Source organism: Gastrolobium bilobum, unplaced genomic scaffold (assembly GCF_033153095.1).
Source record: "Gastrolobium bilobum isolate Gb01-03AN ecotype WA unplaced genomic scaffold, APGP_CSIRO_Gbil_v1 utg5733, whole genome shotgun sequence".
Taxonomy (NCBI): Eukaryota; Viridiplantae; Streptophyta; class Magnoliopsida; order Fabales; family Fabaceae; genus Gastrolobium; species Gastrolobium bilobum.
Window position 1 is genome coordinate 31,594 of NW_026897099.1, and position 21,152 is coordinate 52,745.

Genomic DNA, 21,152 nt, shown 5'->3' on the forward strand with positions numbered 1-21,152 from the left:
CCCTTTTTTTTATGAAGTAACATAACTAATCAAGATCTCTTCATTTTCATCAGTTTCAGGTACCTAAACTCCCCTGAGGTTTTATGTAAAGTCATGTCCTTAGGATTTCCATAAGTACCCGTCTCCATAATATGACCATCTTGATGATTTGCACATTTTCCTTTTCGAGGAGTTTTGTCCTTAGAATCGATTGGTCTTCCACGTTTTAAGTGTGGTTTAGTTTCATTTGCACTAGCAGAATCTTGTTGAGACATCAATTTGAATTGAAGCATTTGCAGCTGGAATATGAGATTTAGTAACTTTTGGTAGGTCAGTAAAAGCACCACCAAGAACAATGTTGATGCTACACAACTTCTTCCCCAGTAACTCTGTCCATACACAACTTTCCTTTCTCGAGAAAGGTATCTCCGACATCAGCAATAGAACTAATTTTAAAAAAAATTGTTAGGGTCATTATATTGTATTAATGATATAAATATAGAAATAATTTGTAGTAAAGATTTATAAAAACACAAATAATGGATATATACTTAATTCTTTCTCTATCTTAATCTTTTTGTGAGGATGATTAACAGAACAGTTAAAATCTTCTTCCTTGAAGACATAAAATTTTATAATCAACGGTTACAACAAAGTAAGGGAAACATCATTAAGATCAGCACTATCACATGTTTGACTCTCATAATCCTGGTAAGACATTAAAATTGTATAAAATTATAAAACGTTATACAAATAACGTAAACTTTAGAAACTTGATATTTTGGCTCCTTATATGATTCCAAATTCTTCTTTTTCACATTGACTTTAAATAACATAGATTTGTCATTAAGAACGTTAAGCTCTCTCGGATAATGATCCAAATCACTACCCTGCATTAAAATGTTTTACGAAGTTAATTTAATTAATTAATTTTTCTTAAAGAAACCTCAGTGAACAGAAAATGTAGAGGAATTAGAATTAGACCCTTTTGAAATGTTATTTGCGTAAATCAGCAGCACTCTTTTCCAACAAAAGAACACAGTCTCTATCGAACAGGAAAAAAAAGATGCAGAATTTATCTTATCCACAACCCTCACTTGAATACTGAATCTGTCAGACATTAACAGTGGTTGTTTAGTTACGCATCACAAAGGAATAAGTGAAATACGCTGTACTTTGTCATTGAAATGTTAAGATTTAAAACATGTTGAGGACAATAACTTACTTTGAATGATAATCATCCCAATGTTTCTGGCCTTCTTACAACACCATTTTTTAAAATCAGAATAAACAGAATACAAACATTCCTTACTGGACTTGTATCACCAGTTGTATTTCGATTCAATCGTCTTTATGGTTCCAAAAGTAATGCATGTCGTAACCTAACATATGAATAACAAAAACATAAGAACACAAAAAATACAATCTAATAAAGATATGGAAAACATTCATCAGTTGTGAAAATATACCTCCCTACAAGTCTTAATATCACTGATATACTTCCTTTTAGTATCCTTCAGAAACTCATTTTCAAAAGAATAAAGGATTGAGTGGACAACTGAGTCAACCTTAGACTACTTTCTATCAAATCAGACGAAAACCTAAAACATAATTATATAACATAGAATAGAATCAGCGCATATACGAAAATGAATGCTTTTGGAAATACACATCTGGCTATATTAAATTATATGTTCTTAAAAGTATATACGACATTTTTTTAAGTTCATAATCTCTAGTACATTGGAATAAAAAAGAATCCTTGTGTTATGTTTTGTATTTGTTATTCCCATTTTTCCTATAAACTCAAAAAAACAAATACAGTAAGACACAGAAAAAAAAAACATAGTATAACAGAGAAATTGAACAATATATACTCAAACAAAAGCATAAAATGAGAAAGAACTATCAGTAAAAATACCCTTGAAACCTTTTATCCTTGCAAGCTGGACTATGATCACATTCTGAGGAGATTCATTATCTGCCAAAAAAGTTTGTATGTGATCTACATATTGCTCCCACAATGTATAACCAAGCTTGTGTCCCCTATTTTGTAATGGTTGTAAGAAATCATGTTATATATTTAAGGGGTTTGATTTTCTCATGTTGTATGATAATTGAATTTTCTTGTTGTAACTCAACTAGTGGTAGGCCCCACATTTATTAAAAAGAGAAAAAGAAAAGAAAAGCTTTGCACGCAAATCGAAAGGTCACAACATGAGAATTGAATTCTCATGCAACATGAGAAAATATTTTTCCTATATTTAAACACATTTAACCAAGAAGAAATCTGAATAAACATACGATAAAATAAATATCTTAGGTTGTCAAGCTCTAACACAACCATTTTCGTTTTTCTACCTGAGACAACATGCTCACGAACTTCCCCAATTTCTGAGAGTAAACCAATGACGTCTACAAAACAAAGAATTTGGACATATGATAATATTAAAAAAACAAATAAGTGAGGAATATCAGAGACAAACATATTACTATGGCTGTGCATGGGTCAGGTCGGATCAGGTTTTTGTGCTGACTCGACCCAACTTGGTTTTTATAGGTCAGGTATTTTGACCCAACCCTTTAATTTGATCCAAGTCAGGTCTGACTTGGTTTGGATTTTTTTGAACTAGTTCAGAACCGGGTCAGATCTGACCTGACTTGGTTTCTGAAATGGGTCTGACTTGGTTTCCGAAGTGGATCTGACTTGGTTTCTGAAGTGGGTCAAATCCGACCTGACCCGTTTTTTACTTGGTTTCTTCACGAAATTTCGTTAAAATTTCTACATTGCAAATGACAAAAATTTCGTCACAAAATTATTTTTTCGTCGGAATACTTTTTGTCGAAAAGCGACAAAATTTTTTCTCTTATGAAAATTTTTACAAAAATAATTTTTCTATCGAAATTTAGTTTCCGTCAAAAGTTTTGACGAAAATGATTTCCTCCATCAAATGTTTTAAACGAAAAAAGAATTCTGTCCAAAATTTTGACGGAATGTTTTTCGTTCAAAATTTCGGTAGAAATGTGTTCTGACGAAAATTGTTTTGACGGAAATGTTTCATTCGAAACTTTTGACGAAATTTAGATTCTCTAAAGAATTTTGATAGAATATTTTTTCCGTCGAAATTTTTTATCGAAATATTTTTTGTCAAAAATTTTTACGAAATTTTTTGACTGAAATGTGTTCCGTTGAAAATTTTGATGGAAATATTTTTTTATCAAAAAACTTGACAAAAATATTTAGTCGAAAACTTTCGATGGAAATTTGTTTCGCTAAAAATTTCAACGAAATTTTTTTTCTCAAAAAGTTTAACGAAAATGTTTCCGTCGAAATCTTTCGCCGAAATTTGAATTCTATAAAAAAAATTGATGAAATTTTTGTCCGTCAAAAAATTTCGATGGAAATGTGTTTCGTCAAAATTTTTGATGAATATGTTTTTTTGTGAAATATTTTGACGAAATTTAGATTACGTAAAAAAAATTGAGAAAAAAAAATTTCCGTCAAAATTTTTTACATAAATGTTTTTAGTCACAAATTTTGATGAAATTATTTTTCGTCAAAATTTTTTGCAAAAAAATTTGATGGAAATTTTTTTCGTAAAAATCTTTGACGTAATTGTTTTACGTTAAAACTTTTCTTTTAATGTAATTGTGATCTTCGTTTTCCTTTTTTCATATAATGGGTATGGGTCAAGTTTTGGGTTAATGGGTCATTATTAAAACATGTCAGGTCTAAAACTGACCTAAATAAAAGTGGGTCAGTATTTAAACCAGTTCAAAAAAAAATAGGTATTTATAGGTCAGATCAAGGGCAGAGCAAGTGAACCAATTTTTTTGCACACCCCTACATATTACTTACTAAATAAGGACAGTTAGATGCTTCTTTCTGAATAATGTCAAAATCAACAAAATCGAATCCATTGGCAAGAAAAGTAGCATCAACAATCGATTTAACATCTGTCCTCAAGTTGAAAGATAAATGATAACATACCTAGTTAGATTGAAATTGTCACTATTTCAACCAACTATAAAATTTCTAATAAAATATATATCTCCTTCACGAATTTTTTTCTGGACCTGTAAAGAACATTTTACAGTAGCATGGATCCTTCCACCCTACAAAACGCACAAATTAATAAAATATTGAAAACCAAATTATATCTTTTCACAATAGTTGTGCCAAATAAAAACCAAAAGTATTACCTGTTCATCCAATAGAACCATCTCCATGTTGCCATCAAAATCTTTCCGATACAAATTATGAACCTTCCAAGTCCTAACCACCTTAACATTAATCCTCCACTCCTCCTTGGTAGGATTAAGATCCTTTATAAAATCATATTTGGAATACAAAATGCAGAAGAACAACTTGAGAAGAAGAAGAAGAAAAATAGACAGAGAACAAAACAAATATGTGCACAATTTTGCCGACTTTCCAAAGAATTGAGTAATTTTCGGCTAGGGTTTTGGATAGAGAAAAACAAAAAAAAAATGTCTTGTTTAAATAAGGAAAAAAGAGAAACTAAATATGATGGCTAATCAATCCCTTCATTAGCACCCCATTACTTCCTAATCATATAGGGGGAAAAAACTATCCAATCAATTCAATTGATTGGTTTCCCTAATTTTAGCCAATCAATCTAATTAATTGGTTTTCTTAATTTTTTTTCTTTGTCATCAAATCTAATTTCATGACTATATTTAAATTTAAATTTCAAATTCAAAATTAAATTATTTTTATTAATTTAACATTTAAATTAATTAGATTGTATTATAGATTAAGTTTCACTTGACCCATGACGCATATAATTTAATTTTTTTTTTAAACTTGCTTAAGATGAAAAGTTTATACTTTTCAAAAGAGTACAACTCATTATATAAATTAGACGTCGCAAAACTTTCCATAGAATGACTATGAATTATAATATAGTATAGATTTGCAACTCAAGCAACCCTCCAGTATTTGATATTAGAATTAATTTTGTTTGAATTTAATTTGACTTACTTTTATTAAAATTATTATATTATATAATTATGAATTATTATATCGTTGAAGAATTCAATTTTAATTAATATTAATATAATAATTCATATCATTATCCAATGACATACATATTGTGATATTTTATTTCTTTAATAATATTATAATTACTAGGTTATTAACAAACATTTTTACTTTTAATCTTGTTTATTTAAAAGATATATTATAATGGTTAATGATTGGTCATTAGTGATTATGAATTTTTATTTTTACATATCACTTATTTCCTAATTTTTTAATCATTATCTTTATATAAAAAAATCAATAAGAAATCCTAAAAAAATAATCCTATTAAATTATATGAAAGGGTTAATAAATAAAATTTATAATAATAATTTAACTACGATATATTAAGCTTATAAATATTTTTAAACCAAACACAGTGAAATTAAATTCTTTTGCAGGTTTTGTTAATAATTTAAATATAAAAAAATATTTTTTTAGTAATTTTTTATTAAAATAACTTTTTAAATACTGCATTCAAATGTAAAATAATTTTAATTTTAAAAAATGTCCCGCGCAAATAAATCATAATCTTTTCATTTTTATTTTTTTACGGAAAACTCGTGATCTAAATCAATCCCTGATTTACAAAATTTGTTTTAAAATTTTGCAATAAACTTAATTAATTTTGATTTCCTTCCAGTTGCAAATTTCAACATGATTTCCTTTAGTTACAAATATGAATTTGATATCGTTTGATTTTTTTTCCCGGAGGGAAAAACACAATCACAAAGATTGTTATTCTCTATCTTAATTCAAATTAAAATCCCGATACTATGCTTACCAACAACAACAAAAATCCCGATACTATTGTTTACTCAATTAAATCCATACTACTTTACTTTCCCCCAAATTTTCTTTGCTTCTCCTAGAGAAACGGCATTATGGGTTGCATCTGTTTTTGTTTTACCGGGCCGAGGCATGAAGAAGAAGAAGAAGAAGAAATTGTTGATGATCTTAGAATTCGAGATTCCTGTTTCACCTATGTAACTTTCTCCTTGATTCCGTGTGAGTGCCAATTTAGGATCTACTTTATATTGCCCGGATTTCTAATTCTTTTGATTGTCTTCTGTTATTGTTCACAGGATAGACAATTGCCATGCTGCAGCACTCTGTCAAACCAAATAGCTGAATCCACCAATTTGCAATCTACATGTCAATCACACTCATCTGAAGAAGATGTCTGTCCTACATGTCTTGAAGGTCAGAAATGATTTTTAGTCAAAGCTTACGATTTGTTATTAGCATAAATTGTAGCTGTGATTAAGGTTGTAGTGTTGCAATTATGTAATTTTAAAAAAAACGTTATTTAAAAAGGAGGGAGGATATTTTGACTACCAAAAGTTTTCACTACCACCTTACTACCTATCTAATCATCATTGGATTAATATTTTCTCTCTCTTCAAAAACTTTTCAACATTCTCTCTCTTTGATCCAATGGTGATTTGATAGGTAGTAAGATAGTAGTAGACACTTTTGGTAGTCAAAATATCCCCCCTCTTTAAAAAGTTATCTTAGTGTGAGTGTCTTACTTTTCCGTGACAGAATACACTGAGCAAAATCCTAGGATTATTGCAAAGTGCACTCACCATTACCACCTTGGATGTATATATGATTGGATGGAGAGAAGTAAAACATGTCCTATTTGTAATAAGGTACGCAATATATAAACTTCTACACTGCAATTTACATTTATAACTTCGGCTTTAAAGGCTTTGGCAAATTTCTTTCATAGATTAAGTGTTCCGCCGAATAATTGATCACAATATCCAGTGGAAAGCTTTTATTTTTTTCACCCAGCAAAAACAGAAGTTCTTATCGGGCGATTTGTTTTGGTATAATCAATTGGTTCCCCGATATTATAATATAAAAATGTTATATATTAAATGCAGGAAAATTGAAGACTCCTATACTTCGACAAATTAAAAAGCATTGGAAACATTAATAGGATGCCCAGGAACTTAAACTTCAGTTACATTTAGCAATTTAAAAATAGTTATATAAGAGATATTTGGTATCTGACATAATGGTGTTAGTTTAGTATTTTCTTTTCCTTAAACAATTTACACTACAATGCAAGTGACACTTCAAAAATTTTGATGTGTCGTGTTCGACATTTTTCGACACTCCAATATGTGTTGCAAAGACTCAAAAAGAGTTCAAAGGTTGCGTTACGTTGCGTTTTTTAGTTTCAACTATTAGATTTGTTGGATTGCAATAATGATTATTATTTTATTGAGTTTAATATAAATATTGATGATATCTTACATTTCTTTACAAAATTGATAGATATTAGAGTAAATACCTTTTTTGGTCCTCAGCAAATTTCACGATGCCCGTTTTAGTCTCTAGAAAATAAAAAGGCCCATCGTGGTCCCTAAAAAACTCAAAATGGACCCATTTAGTTGAAATCGTGGTCCCTCATAAATTCAAAAAATACTCATATTAGTCCCTAAAAGGACTATAATGGGTCCATTTTAAATTTTTTAGGGACCACGATGGGTCTTTTTATTTGCTAGGGACTAAAGCGGGTATCGTAAAATTTGTTGAGGACCAAAAGGGGTATTTACTCTAGATATTATAAGTTTAACTTATTTTTTTGTTAAATTATTGAATATTAAATATAATATACACTACAGAAATTAAAAATATTATCTAATATCAAAATATATCCTAACGTATTGAAGTTTAACTTTTTTTAGAATTAATATGTCATAATATTGTATCGTGTTTCATGTTTCGTGTCGATGTTGATGCAACATAGGTATTTTTAACATACTAAAAGCCAAAAAAAAAGTGTATTAAATTATGGAGAAATACTTTCTCCTCTTGCTGGATAAAATATTTCTCCTGACTCCTCTCATACATCAATTTTGTACCCCATTTTTTTTTAAAATGTGTCGGCAGGAAACTTTTGTCTCTCGTGCAAAGCCCATTAATTAGTACGTACCCCTTGATTCCGTGATACCTTGTGTTTCTTTTGTATTTATGATAACTACTGAACTCTGGCTTTGACTTGTCGCTATCTGGATTGATTTTGCAGCTGATGATTTTTGATGAAAAGGCTTAAAAAACTTGACACAAGAACAAAGACTCCGGCTTGTAGAAGACTGAAGATTTTAGTACAGCGAGTAAATGCTAAGGACTATGATAATGTGATGATTTATTGGCAACACATTTTTAAAGTGAACTAGTGGGTTTTTTTCTGGCAAAATATATTTAAAATGGCAAACTAGTGGTCGCTTTTTGGTTTTAACTGTTGTACTCTCCCTCTCTAACACCTTGGGGTTGCAATGCGGGAGTGGGTATTGCATTGTCTTGAATGAATTCAATTTAAACCTAAAGGAACACATGTATTGGCCTTTAGTACTGTGAACCTTTGATTCTGCAACAATTCCCAGAGAAAAAGTAGGACGTGCATCAGTCGAACCGAACTGAATTTTATGAAAAATCGAATCGAATTAGTTTAAATGGTTCAGTTTAAAAATGGTTCGATTCGGTTCAAAATTGGTTTGGTTCGGTTGGGAACGGTTCGGTTCGGTTCGGTTCAAAACGGTTGGAATCTTAAACTGGTTCGGTTTATGAACTGGTTCTTTAAAAACCGGTTCGGTTCATGAATTTGTTTTTAAAAATCGATTATTTTGAGAACAGTTCGGTTCGATTCATGATATAGTTTAATTTTTTGATTATTTTGCACATCTCTAAAGAAACATGACAGTCAGTGGTGTACAGAAGTAGGACTTTAGTACTAGTCACAGGAAAAAAGGTATTTGGTGTAGTGCAATAATAATCAGCTCTCGAGCCACTACAATAAGTAATTTAGTAATAAATATTTGAGTAATTTTTATTAGGTTATATATCTTTTTATTATTGTATATACATCAACATCAACATCACTTTTATCCCAAATTAATTGGGATCGGTGCTTTTTATTATTGTATATAAAAAATAATAATTAGCTCTCCTGGATAGAGTCCTAGACTGTAAATTAAGAATTTTTGTTCAAAAATATATTTTTACCTTTTTAACTTTCACACCAACACTGCCGCCGCTACCACCACACCTTATGAAACGGAAAGTGATGATTCGAAAAAAAATTATACTTAATGGAAATTATTTTTTATTATATTATTTGTTATGTTATCAAACGCAATTCTCATTCTCGGAATAAAAATAGAACACGTAATCAAACACATTTTTTTCTCAAAAACTGTTCCAAAACATAAAAAAGAAAAGAATTGTCTCTTTTCATAAAAAATGCCAAAAAACAGAATGGTTGTCAGCACACCCTATAAGACCGAGATAAAAACTTATTTTTGATATCCCCTGGTTGGTCCAATGGAATTAATCTAGCTATCACAGCCAACAAGACTCAATAATAAAAATTCAAAAGCATAATATTTATTTGTTAATATAATAAAATTTTGACGATTCATTTTTTTCTAATTTTTTGAAAAGAAAATGCTCTAGAGGGGATTAATTTTTTTGAATAAAAACAAAAACATCAATGATCCGATTATTATTATTAATGATAAATTTGATATTTTTAAATTTGAAAGGATTTTAAAAGATTGCGTCACACAAATAAAAATTATCTATGGTGTCACTACAAAAAAAAGGGTCAATTCCAGGCGGTTGTTTTTTCTTTTTTAGGCGGTTCAAACCGCCTCCAATAGAAGCTTTAACGCGGTCTGGAGACCGCCGCCTTTAACTCTGCCGCGAGACAATCTGAAGTGGTTTAAAACAACCGCTGGAATATCTGCCTCTAAACTATAATATGCGGCGGTTTAGTCTCCCGCCTGAACAGCATACTTCGCAGCGATTTTTCTAACTGCCTGTGTTGTAAATTATCTGTCGGTTTTTTTAAACAACTCCAAAAGATACTTTCCAGCGGTTTATATACCCACCTAAAGCATACAATCAGAGGCGGTTTTGTAAACCGCTTAGAAATATCAATTTCAGGCGGTTTAGATAAGTGCGTATAAATTTCAATCGTGGGCGATTAGGTAGCCGCCTTAAAATTTTAATCTCGGTCGGTTGTACTAACCGCCTCTAGGTAATATTCTTAGGCGCTATTTGTAGCGGTTTTCTATTCGGCCTCATAATGTCATACTGAGGCGATGTTTGTGTGTGTGCTAAGAAATTGAATTAACCGCCTTCAAATGCCATTCTGAGGCGGTATGTGATTTATAAAATATAAATATTTATTTAATTTTTTTAATAAACAGCATTTATTTCGATTTTTTATTTGCTTAAATACTAATTGCAATATTTTTTATAACAATATTTATTTAAATATTTTTTTTTTAAATATTCATTTCAATTTGACTAATAATAAAGCTATTTGTTAGCCTCCAAAATAAATTTTGTATTTATTAAATTTTTATGTAATGATTTAATAATTAAACTGTTGCATTTAGGAATTCATATCCATACACTCTTCCAGAATTAATTAAAAGCACAATAGGGTATAATTTCATCACAAGAATAACAAATAGCATATTGATCAGCTAATAAGAGAAATTATAAAACAAAATATTTAACATAGTATAATATTTAGACACACCCCTCACCACAAGGTGAGTTATGCTTCCAGTCTACAAAAACCGAAAAGAGAAAGAGTCTCCAAAAGCTAAAATAGAGAGCGAAGGATAATCCTCAAAACAGCCTGATAGAGAGCCCCTCAGACATTATAATTATTCATTACACTCTCTCAAACCTTAAACTTCATAATTATGACAACATAAAGCAAAATCCATAATGAATGACAACATAAAATATTCAAGGTTGTGGTGGAACAATAGGTGATGAACCGCCTGCTGGATTATGACTCGCATTAGATGATCTTCTTATTCCTGGGGAGCCCATATCTGCATCCTGTTACATTTGAAAAAAAAAAAACATACATTAATGATAATCTTCATAGAAATGAAATCATTACAGGCATGAACCAAATTAATACGAATGTCACATTCTATGCACTATTTAACCTTCAATAGTGCCATCAACATCACTTGACCAGAAAATCACTCTTTTTTTTTTGAAAACATGACCAGAAAATCACTGATTTAGGAATTCTAATCAGATGCGGTTGTAGGCACTATTCTAGGCACTATTCTAGACACTATTCAACCTTCAATAGTGTCATCAATAGGTGGTACTATCAACATCACTCTCTGAAACCAAATAGCACAAATAAATGTGGGCACAATAACAGAGCAGGTGAGCTCCTGAGACTAAAAATCCTAATTATCTATCACAATAATTACAGCACAAGTTCAAAATTGAAGTACAAAATTCAGTATTATGCAACCTAAACAAATGCACCTTACACTCGACCAGAAAATCAAACCAATCTAATTGATGATTTAAATAAACTCAATCCAAAAAGCTCCATATCACATTTACTGAATTTAGCAAAAATCCAAAGGCAAAATCATAAACAGCAGGGCAATTACTTCCTTATCAAACAAATGCACCTTACACTTGTAATTTACTGAATTTAGCAATAACCCAAAGGCTAAATCATAAACAGCAGGCTAAATCAAATCAAATAAATGCACCTGACACTTGTTTTTTATTCAAAATTCAACTACCACTCAAAGAAAAATATATATACACACATACCAAATTAGGGGGTAGTGTACCACCCATATGCTGTATAAGTGCAGCCATCTGTCCTTTTAAAGTGTCAAGCTCTTCTTTAAGGGAATTATGCTCTTCTTTAAGGGAATTATACTCAGCTTGACTAGGACCACTGTTAGAAGATGATTCTGCACAGGCTTTGCGCTTACGCATTTGAGATGGAACCACCCCAAACCCCATTCCTCTAACGCGACCTGAGTGCTCCTTCCCAAACACAAGTTCAAAGGCTTCATCTTCATCAGATACATCTTGAATTTCTTCTAGTAATTCGTCCTACAAAACAAAATCAAATATTAATTCAACAGGGATGTATAGCTTCCTTATTCACAAAGAACATACTTACATTCTTTGATCTAGCTTCCTCACTAACAAAGCTGCCATCTTTTTTCTTATGCCCAATGGTATACATCTCCCCCCTACTAATTTTGCGTCCAATTTTTTTTTTCCTAAAGCAATGACAATATGGTAAATGTTAGTTAAATTCAAACAATGTCAGATATAAATAAAAAAATTATAATTTACGGAAATACCAATTCGTGTTTTGTCTTTGCAATAGATTTAGCACCAAGTGTATGCATTATAGTCTGTTTTGCTCGATTTCTTGTATTAATCTCACTATATTTCTGCATTGTCCCACAAAACATAATTATAGGTAGTCAAGTAAACCACATTAAGAAAATATATGCATGCTTATCTCATTACCTGTGCTTTCTCACTTGTCTTATAAGTGAAAAAACCAGCCCACTGCTCTCTAGTCATACCGTCTGGATAATTTTTTAGGTTTTCCTCAAAAGTTTTGATTTTGTCAATAAATTCAACACACAACCTGTGCCTATTATCCTTCCACTTTTTACCTATATTTCCCATACAATAGTCGTGCTCGTCATCAGTGCAAAGGTCAAACTTTTTCTGCAATGTGAAAAATATTCAGAAACAATTCATAATAACTTAAGGTCACTGAAGTAAATTAAAAGAACATATATACCTTACTTGTGTTTTCCCAAACATCAATCTTATAGCAGGGAAGTACATCAGGCCACCTCGGATAACTTATGGGGAATATATTAGTGTTACATGCAAGATGTCCCAAAAAGACATTCAAAAGTGAAGAACCATCCCCAACAGGTTGACCATCTTCGGACCATTGTACCAAAACCTTCTTGTGTTCCGGCAGTACCAAAACATCCTTGATCCTCAATCTTTCCTCGGATTTCCTTCCTCTATCATCTATAACATAATATTTAGTGTTTTTTGTTAGTATAAAAATAATGACACAGGCATACATAAAAAAAATTAAAACTCAATATAGATATTAAATGGTATACCTATAACTTCAACAACCCAGTATTTGTTGCATGCTCTCTTAACCCGTTGTACTTCAAGTGGTACATCAGCTGGTTCTTGGGATGGAGAATGAACTTGATCTTCTTGGCCTACATTTTGTATGGCAACATTGGACTGCACATTTTGAGTTTCTAGGATTGGAGGAGTAGATGATGTTGTTGATGTTGTTGATCTTTTTCTTGCTGTAAATCTCTTTGTGCGCGGCATTTAACCTAATCATTTTGTCCCAAATATAACATGGTAGCATGCATTTACGTATTTAAAAATCATCCACTACAGAATATGTACTAGAAAAAGTTCATAATATTTAAGCAATAATTTCAAATTTAATATCAAAATGATAATGTCAAAATGATAATGTCAAAATTTTCAAATTATCAAAATAATTATTTATATTTTCGGATTTTTTCTGACAAATTAAGAAAGAGAAAGAAAAATAAATGATCAAATTGGAGGGTAATAAATTTAACATTTTTTAATTTGCAGAATTTTAAACGATCACAAGGTAAATGAGAATTATTTATATTTTTAATTACTATTTAACTTAATAAATGAAATGCCAATTTTTTATTTAATGCAATATAATATTGACAATTTGTCAAAATAATTAGGTATATGTGAATATATTTTTTCGACAAATTAGGTAAGAGAAAATCAATTATCAATTTATCATTTTTAAAATAAATTTCACGTTTTTAAATGGGATAGGATATTGTGACGACCAAATAATGCTACTACCAATGTTACTACCACATCTTAACTGTTGATTTCTGACAATCAACGGTTATCATTTTTCAAATCAAACTCATTAATTAATTATTAATTCGCAATAAATGATAACCGTTGATTGACGGAAATCAACGGTTAAGATGTGGTAGTAACATTATTTGGTTGTCACAATATCCTATCCCTTTTAAATTTGCAGATATCTTGAAAAATCACAAGACAAATGACAGTCATTTATTATAAATTATTATTTGACACAATTAATTTAATGGGAATAACATCTATCCTTTTAAAGGATATAAACTTATATTCTTTTAGATCCTAACCGTTGATTTCCGTACATCAACGGTTATATTTATTGGATTAAAATTATTAATTAATTAATAATAAATTTGGCCCATTAAGTTTGGCCTAATAGATTATAACCGTTAATGGACGGAAATCAACGGTAATGATCTAAAAAGATATAAACTTATATCCTTTAAAAGGATAGATGATTTTCCCTTAATTTAATGACAAAATAATATTGATAATTTAAAATAAAAAATTAATATTTCTCTTATAACATGAGATAATAAAATTATCTCAACGACGTCGTTTACTTTTCCCTTATTAAAATATTGTATGTGAATAGAGAGAACAAGGTAAAAGAAATAATGACATTTAGAACACACCACGATTTGATCATGTGGTAGAACCGGACAAGTCTCTGGGCTTAACACCGGGAATGATTATGCGAAACTCACTATGTTTTCACTTGATAGAATGATGCGTTAATGAGGTCAATGGGGCTTTCGTGTAATAATTCTCACAGTACGTATAACATTAAAATATAATTTCAAAAAATGTGATACGTACATTGTTGGTTGTGCCAGATTTGTATGAAACAAAAGTATTATAAATCTTAAATGTTATATATAAAAAGGCTTTATTAATCTCATGTGACATAAGAGAAGCTCTCTTATGTCATATAGATAGTTATAAGTGAGATCCACTTACTTAAAGAAAAAAAAAAAAAAAAAAAAAGTAACACAGAAGTCGATGTATGTGTAGGAGAGTAAAAATACTCTCCTACAACATAAGATAATATTTTCCCTATATAAAATTATTTCAAAGATGACCACTCCTCGCCCCCTCTTTTATACGTGTAAGATTACTAACTATTCAAAGAATTTAAAAATATTGGTTACATCTATACTGATAAACCTCACTTCAACCTAAAATTTTAAAGTTTTAGGTGCTGATTTTTTTAATGATTTTATATTATTCTCTAATATATTCCCTCACGCAATTCTTTGGACTTGAAACTTGGATATGGCACAATCGAACTTGTGACTTGGTGGTCCCGAAAACTATGATATTATGATAAGTATCACTTCAACCCAAAACCTTAAAGCGTTAGATGATGACTTTTTTAGTGATTTTATATTATTCTCTAACAAATACACCCAAAATTATAATTTATTTAGGCAGTTTAAAGATGTTAACTGAAAGTGACATAATAAACTGTCATCGATCTTTGTCCCTTTTAAGCTTTATGTCTATTGTCTCAGAGTCGAGAACCTATAGATTCAGATTCTCTTTGACTCGCTTATTCCTATAAAGAACATCCAATGGAGAAAGTTTGAATTAAAAGTTGATGAAATACTTAAATAAAAATAATCCTAGCGAAATAAAACAAATAAAAGTTGACTTAATACTAAAAAAAATCTATGCAGCTATTCTCATCATACAGCCAATACTACTCGCTTACGTTTTATTTTCCAACCAAGATGAATAAATAATAGATTAGCTGTAATGATTTCTTGTCTAATATATTTAGATAAGTAATTTCAACATACTTCTTATTATTTTAATGAATTTGTCTATTCATTTAGTGAAAAAGTTTGCGGGATCCACAAATACATTTCTATTTCAAATTCAAGATGCTTACAACAAAAACATACACTTCAAATTAATGTCTTAAAAGCTGGGAAAACCATATACCATGAGAGCCATATATAGATAAAGCATTCAAACACGACGACATAGAATTGTTATGCCAGCAGTTTTATAATATCATCAACCTCAAAGAAAACAAGTTTTCAAAAGCATCGGAGGTGGCTAGAATATAGTGGTTCCAGGGTCAGGTCAAGCTCGTTCCTCCCCAGTTCTGGTGCTTCCTGATGGTAATTGCCACTGCACAAACAAAAATACGCATGTAGAGTTGCATTAATTAGACTAGCGGTTACGAGAAGATGAACTAATGAAGGTGTTAAATTATTACAATATCATAGCATAGAAAGGTGACCCTTACCCAATGTTCAAAGTGGGAAGGGGTTGCTGTTGTAAGAAAGAGGTATCAACCCTGTAGTTTGACTGCTCCCATTGAGCAACCTGCTGTACTGTAGCCTTCTCTTTCTCCTTGATCTAATTTCATATCACAATATATGTTAATACTTAATAGACAAACATATATGGCTATCAATAAATTATTAACCTTTCAAAACAAGTGCCTAAACTACATTCATAGAGCTCCCGTTTCATCACTTTTGTAACAATCACTTCCACCGGGTTAAGAATTGCTTTTCAAAATGTTAGAACCATAAAAAAATTAGCCTGTATTAGTTTTACTAGCAATGGCACACCACGATAAAGGGGTGAGTTTCAAAATATATTTATAAAAATAAGATGTATTCAGTAGTAGTTGGTACATAAAAATTGTTAGAAATATATAAAAAATCATTAATGTAGTCTCACCCATCAGTTTAATTTTTTAGGTTGAATTGGTTCTTTACATAGTATCAGAGCATTGGTGTTTCGAGTTCCATCTTCGTCGCCCCTATTTTCTTTGTGGAATTTCTTAACACAAGTAGATGGACTTGTGTATTGTCATTTCTTCAAATCCAGTAAACTCTTATGTGAGGGGCATATAAAAAAACATTAATGTAACCTCACCTACCGACTTAGCTTTTGAGTTGAATTAATTTTTGACAAAAATATTGTGGTGAACTTGGATTCAAAGGGGGCGTTTGGTATGAGAGATATTCTTTTTTACCGAGAAAAAAAGATTGTTGGGGATTTGGTAAGAAATTTTTTATTCCCAGTAAGTTATGAAAAAGTGTTTGGTTGGCCAAAATTTTACCGGAAAAGTTGGATTATTTTACTGATGGTATGTTTGGTTGATAGTAAAATATTGATAGGAATGTGAATTGAAATTACCAAAATATCAAAGACCATGGGCAATCTCTTTACAAATGATGTCATATATTACAAGGGTATTTTTGACTCAATATATTACATTCAAAATCCAAGACCATGGCAAAAAAAATACCAAAGATTAAGTGGGATAATATTTTGCCTTTGTGTAGTTGAAAAGGAAAATACTGGAAAAAAAAATTTGGTGGCATTTTGTTCACAATACCCATACCAAACATGGTAAATAAATATTCTCCACCCCACTTTCCCATCATTCCATACCAAATCCACATACCAACACCCCCTAATTAGTTATTTATTTTTCAATTTCTATAATTTGAATTAGACCATGAAATATGGTTTTGTAACAATATAGAAAAGAAAATAAGGGATTATCTAAAGCATACAATCATGGTTAAGTCAGGAAACTTAAATTTACAAACACTGACAATTATTCTGTCACACATAGCAAGGTGTATATAGTTTGTAAAACAAAGAAAGGAAAATTGTAATTTTCTATATAATGTGTAGGATATCAGTCACGCTAGTTCAACTCAAATAAATATCATTCGTGAGTCTTATCAATCACACTAGTTTAAGTGATGTGTTTGATTAAATGTTTATGTTAAAATAGTATCAGAGAAAGGGACAATAATAAAGTAATAATTTCACCACTCAACAACTTAAGACTTATGAAGTCTACAATATGTTAAAAATGAAACTTAACAGGCAGAAGTATAAAATAATCAAACTAGGGTTATACCCTTATAATAGTATCAACGAGCATTGAACTAGTTGAAGAAGCATTAATTGTAATAAAATGAAGCTCAGTTAAATGCAAATAAACAGTTGTAAAGGCAGATATCGGTCACCTTCTTTGCGAGCATGTTATTCTGCTCTTTTATCCCTTTCTCCTGTCATAGAGAATAATAAAAGCACAAATCTTCACATCAATTTCACTATCTAGAGAAGAGACACTCATAATGATTTTGTGTTCCCAGTGACCGCTAAATGTAACAAATATAATATTTTTCCAAGACACAAAGCTAAAATAAAGCCTGGATAGACTTGAAGTCAAAGACAAACCTTTTTCTGAAGATCAGAAATTGTCTCGGACATGAGTTGGTTCTGTTAAGATATAGTAATATATTTTTATGATCAGTGCCAAAGTATATAATATATAAAGGATGCAAATGAGACATATATAATCAAGTTATAATATTATATGTACTCTGCGTGTACGAATTTTTTTGAGGGAAGTATCTAACTGCTGCTCCAGATTTTGAAGCTCTTTGAGACTCATTGAAGCCAAATCTTCTCCCATGTAGTTCCTGAAGAAAGGATTCAAGATTATACTAACTCAGTGACACACTGTGTGACACATGGGAGTGAATGATCAAATCAAACAATTAATAACGAGAAATTAAAGCATGCATATAGATCATCATCTACCGTACCTGTGGTTTCTTTGCAAAAGGTCAATCTTTGCCTTGAGTCTAGAATATTCAATGGTCCAGTTTCCCTACAACAACAACTAACGTTTAGCTCCATAATACGGTCCTGTATTGATATTTACATATCGGTTTTGAATACACTACTTTTATGTCAATATTCCAATCCATATGCAAGGCTTAGTTCAATTCTTACAACTGAGAAGGACCTTGATGTAAAATAGTGATGCAAGCAAGAAATTATATGCTTGTATTTGAGAATGTATAAATTACGTATGTATGTAATGACAATTGACAAACCTGTGTCTCAGATTCTTTTTCGACTAGCTGTCTCTCTGCATACGCATACCTTTCATGGCGTTCCAGTATCTTCTCCATGCTGTTCAATGATTAAGTATAACAAAAATAAAATATAAATAAATTATATCATTATTTATCATCAATTATATCATATTGGACAATCTTTACATATAATTTCATAAATTGCTATCACAGCAATCATATCCACTGACGATCGCTAGTATAAAATGTTAAATTCCACAGGTAGATGGTATATAAAACCGAAATGAAACAGATAATAAATTAATTACCTGTACCTGCATCCAATCAAGTACTAAGATATTAGAAGTTCATTTTTTGAATTAGTTAACTGTTGACATGATTTATCTAGGGGATTGCACCTATCTGCTGAGACGGGACAAGCATAGGTATTAAATTAACCAGCGAAAAGTAGCCCCTTTATAAACTACAACTATGAAATTATTTTAAATAATTTTATCTGATATTTATTGAAATGTAATTGTTTTAGAATTAAATAATTAAATATTTAGAAGGATAAATATTATTATAAATTTAAAATAAATTAAAATTACAAATATATTATAATTTTTGTCCAAAAATAACATCGTTTTAGTAAATATTAAATAAAATTATTTAAAATAACTTTAGAAAAAAAGAAAAGAAAAGAAAATGGACATCTTTGCAATTACGCGTGTTGATCACCCAAAGAAAAGCAGTTCGCGCGAGCATACAGCACAAGAAAACCAGAACTTTAGATTTTTTTAAAAAAATGAAAATTATTAAGGCCAGGAAATCTTTTTTTCCAGCTTAAAAACTTGAGATCATGGAAAATGAATATGACATATGAAGTAGGCAAAGACTATCACTCCCCCTCATGGTTTGCAAGAGATTCACCACCTCATGTAAATAGTAATTTTAACCTAAAAAAAGAAAATTAAATAAGGGCTTTACCAGGTTCAGTAGGTTCTATATGATTTTGTAGCTAGAACGGGTAGATTCTCTCCAGCAAAAAAATAATAATAATTGTTCTTTCTGATGAGAGAAAAATACGCACAAAAAAGAGTATATATACACTTCACTGAGCAACACAAAATCGTTTACGCATGTTGTCTCCACAAAATTGACAACAAATTCTTACAGAAATGGATGCGTTGTGGGTGTAACTTTGTTAAATTTGAACAAATTAACTTCTGCAAAACTATCGTTCTCTTCTTTATTTTGAAGAATCTATGGGTTAGCTTTATTTGTGTTCATTCAATATATATAATCAACGAGACTTGATCTGAACAAAAATAAGAGTTAAGAGAGAGAGAAAAAAAAAGAGGAATGGAATTTCCATGTGTGTGTGTTAACCCAAAACCAAAACCCTTCTCAGGAGCAAAAGCAACAAAGAAAAGAAAATTAATTAGAAGAAGAAAAAAAAGAAAACAGGAGAGGTTCATTGATCTTGGCTCAACGGAAAACCGAACACATATACTATATACAGATCTATGAATTATATATGATAATATGCATATATGACATGATATAATATAGGATATTGCATTACCATGAATTAGCAGCATACTCAGAGAGATACTATATATATATATATATCACCTGAACTCCACTCACAAACACACTCTTGTGTGATAGAGAGATTATTTTACTATATATGATATAAAATGCATATATATATATATATATTGTATAATAAAATATATAGGGTATAATTATATTACCATGAATCAGTGGCATACTCAAAGAGCTTTCCTTTCTGGGAGAAGACAATCAAAGCGACCTCAGCATCACATAGCACAGAAATTTCGTGTGCTTTCTTGAGCAACCCTGCTCTCCTTTTGGAGAAAGTTACCTGGCGATTGATCTTGTTCTCTATCCTCTTCAGCTGAACCCTACCCCTTCCCATCTTTGCCTTTTATATTTATTTTTTTCCCTTTTACTATATTAGACCTAGCTGCTTACCCAATTAGTTCTTCCCTTTATCTCACCCAAGAAAAATTCCAATTCTAAAACAAGGAAAAGGGAAGAAAACCAAAGAATAAAAGGCTTGCAAATATGATTACCCAAAAAAAAAAAAGGCCTGCAAATATAGTGAAGCAAGCGTGTGAATGCTAGTGTTCATGGATCATTCTTCTTCTGGACAAGTATACAGAGTTGTGTCATGAGAAAGCACAATGAGCGTAACTGTGCTATATGTTATCCTTATCTATTTATTCTGCTATTACATATATCTATAAAAGGTGAAAATGGAAGTAGTAAAAATAATCAGAGATTCGGCTTTGGCGACAAGTGGTTTTTTGTATCTGGTTTTGGAAAGCTGAAGCAGTTTAGTTATCTTACGTTGTCGGTTTGGGATTGGTTGGCTAGCGTACTAATGTTGATATGTGTCATTACTTTTCATAGCTACACACAGCTATGATATCTTTTTTAATGCTGGTGGGACCCATTAAGGGCATTTTGAATGGCTTCCAAAAACTGGCGTACAG

The 21,152-nt window shown here is 30.7% G+C and overlaps 2 protein-coding genes across 2 annotated transcripts; both read right to left on the reverse strand.

Moving 5' to 3' along the window:
- Positions 1-10,804: 10,804 nt before the first annotated feature.
- Positions 10,805-13,219, reverse strand: LOC133304134 (uncharacterized). Its single transcript, XM_061504104.1, has 6 exons — positions 12,994-13,219; positions 12,654-12,895; positions 12,371-12,577; positions 12,199-12,291; positions 11,651-11,941; positions 10,805-10,900 (listed from the first exon to the last, which is right to left on the reverse strand). Exons 1-6 carry the CDS (start codon positions 13,217-13,219, stop codon positions 10,805-10,807), a joined length of 1,155 nt encoding a protein of 384 aa, XP_061360088.1.
- Positions 13,220-15,691: 2,472 nt separating this feature from the next.
- LOC133304139 (truncated transcription factor CAULIFLOWER A-like) lies at positions 15,692-20,796 on the reverse strand. Its single transcript, XM_061504108.1, has 8 exons — positions 20,388-20,796; positions 18,667-18,745; positions 18,373-18,437; positions 18,147-18,246; positions 18,002-18,043; positions 17,788-17,829; positions 16,035-16,147; positions 15,692-15,916 (listed from the first exon to the last, which is right to left on the reverse strand). The coding sequence occupies exons 1-8, from the start codon at positions 20,570-20,572 to the stop codon at positions 15,823-15,825; spliced, it is 720 nt and encodes a 239-aa protein (XP_061360092.1). The 5' UTR covers positions 20,573-20,796; the 3' UTR covers positions 15,692-15,822.
- Positions 20,797-21,152: the final 356 nt, after the last annotated feature.

Coding starts and splice junctions, on each gene's coding strand:
- LOC133304134 (XM_061504104.1), bottom strand. CDS start 13,219: ATGCCGCGCACAAAGAGATTTACAGCAAGAAAAAGATCAACAACATCA. Junction 12,578..12,653: donor TTTGGGAAAACACAAGTAAG/GTATATATGTTC, acceptor TTCACATTGCAG/AAAAAGTTTGACCTTTGCAC. Junction 12,292..12,370: donor AGACAAGTGAGAAAGCACAG/GTAATGAGATAA, acceptor GGGACAATGCAG/AAATATAGTGAGATTAATAC.
- LOC133304139 (XM_061504108.1), bottom strand. CDS start 20,572: ATGGGAAGGGGTAGGGTTCAGCTGAAGAGGATAGAGAACAAGATCAAT. Junction 18,746..20,387: donor GAGTATGCCACTGATTCATG/GTAATATAATTA, acceptor ATCATTGAACAG/CATGGAGAAGATACTGGAAC. Junction 18,438..18,666: donor AAAAAGAATCTGAGACACAG/GTTTGTCAATTG, acceptor TTGTTGTTGTAG/GGAAACTGGACCATTGAATA.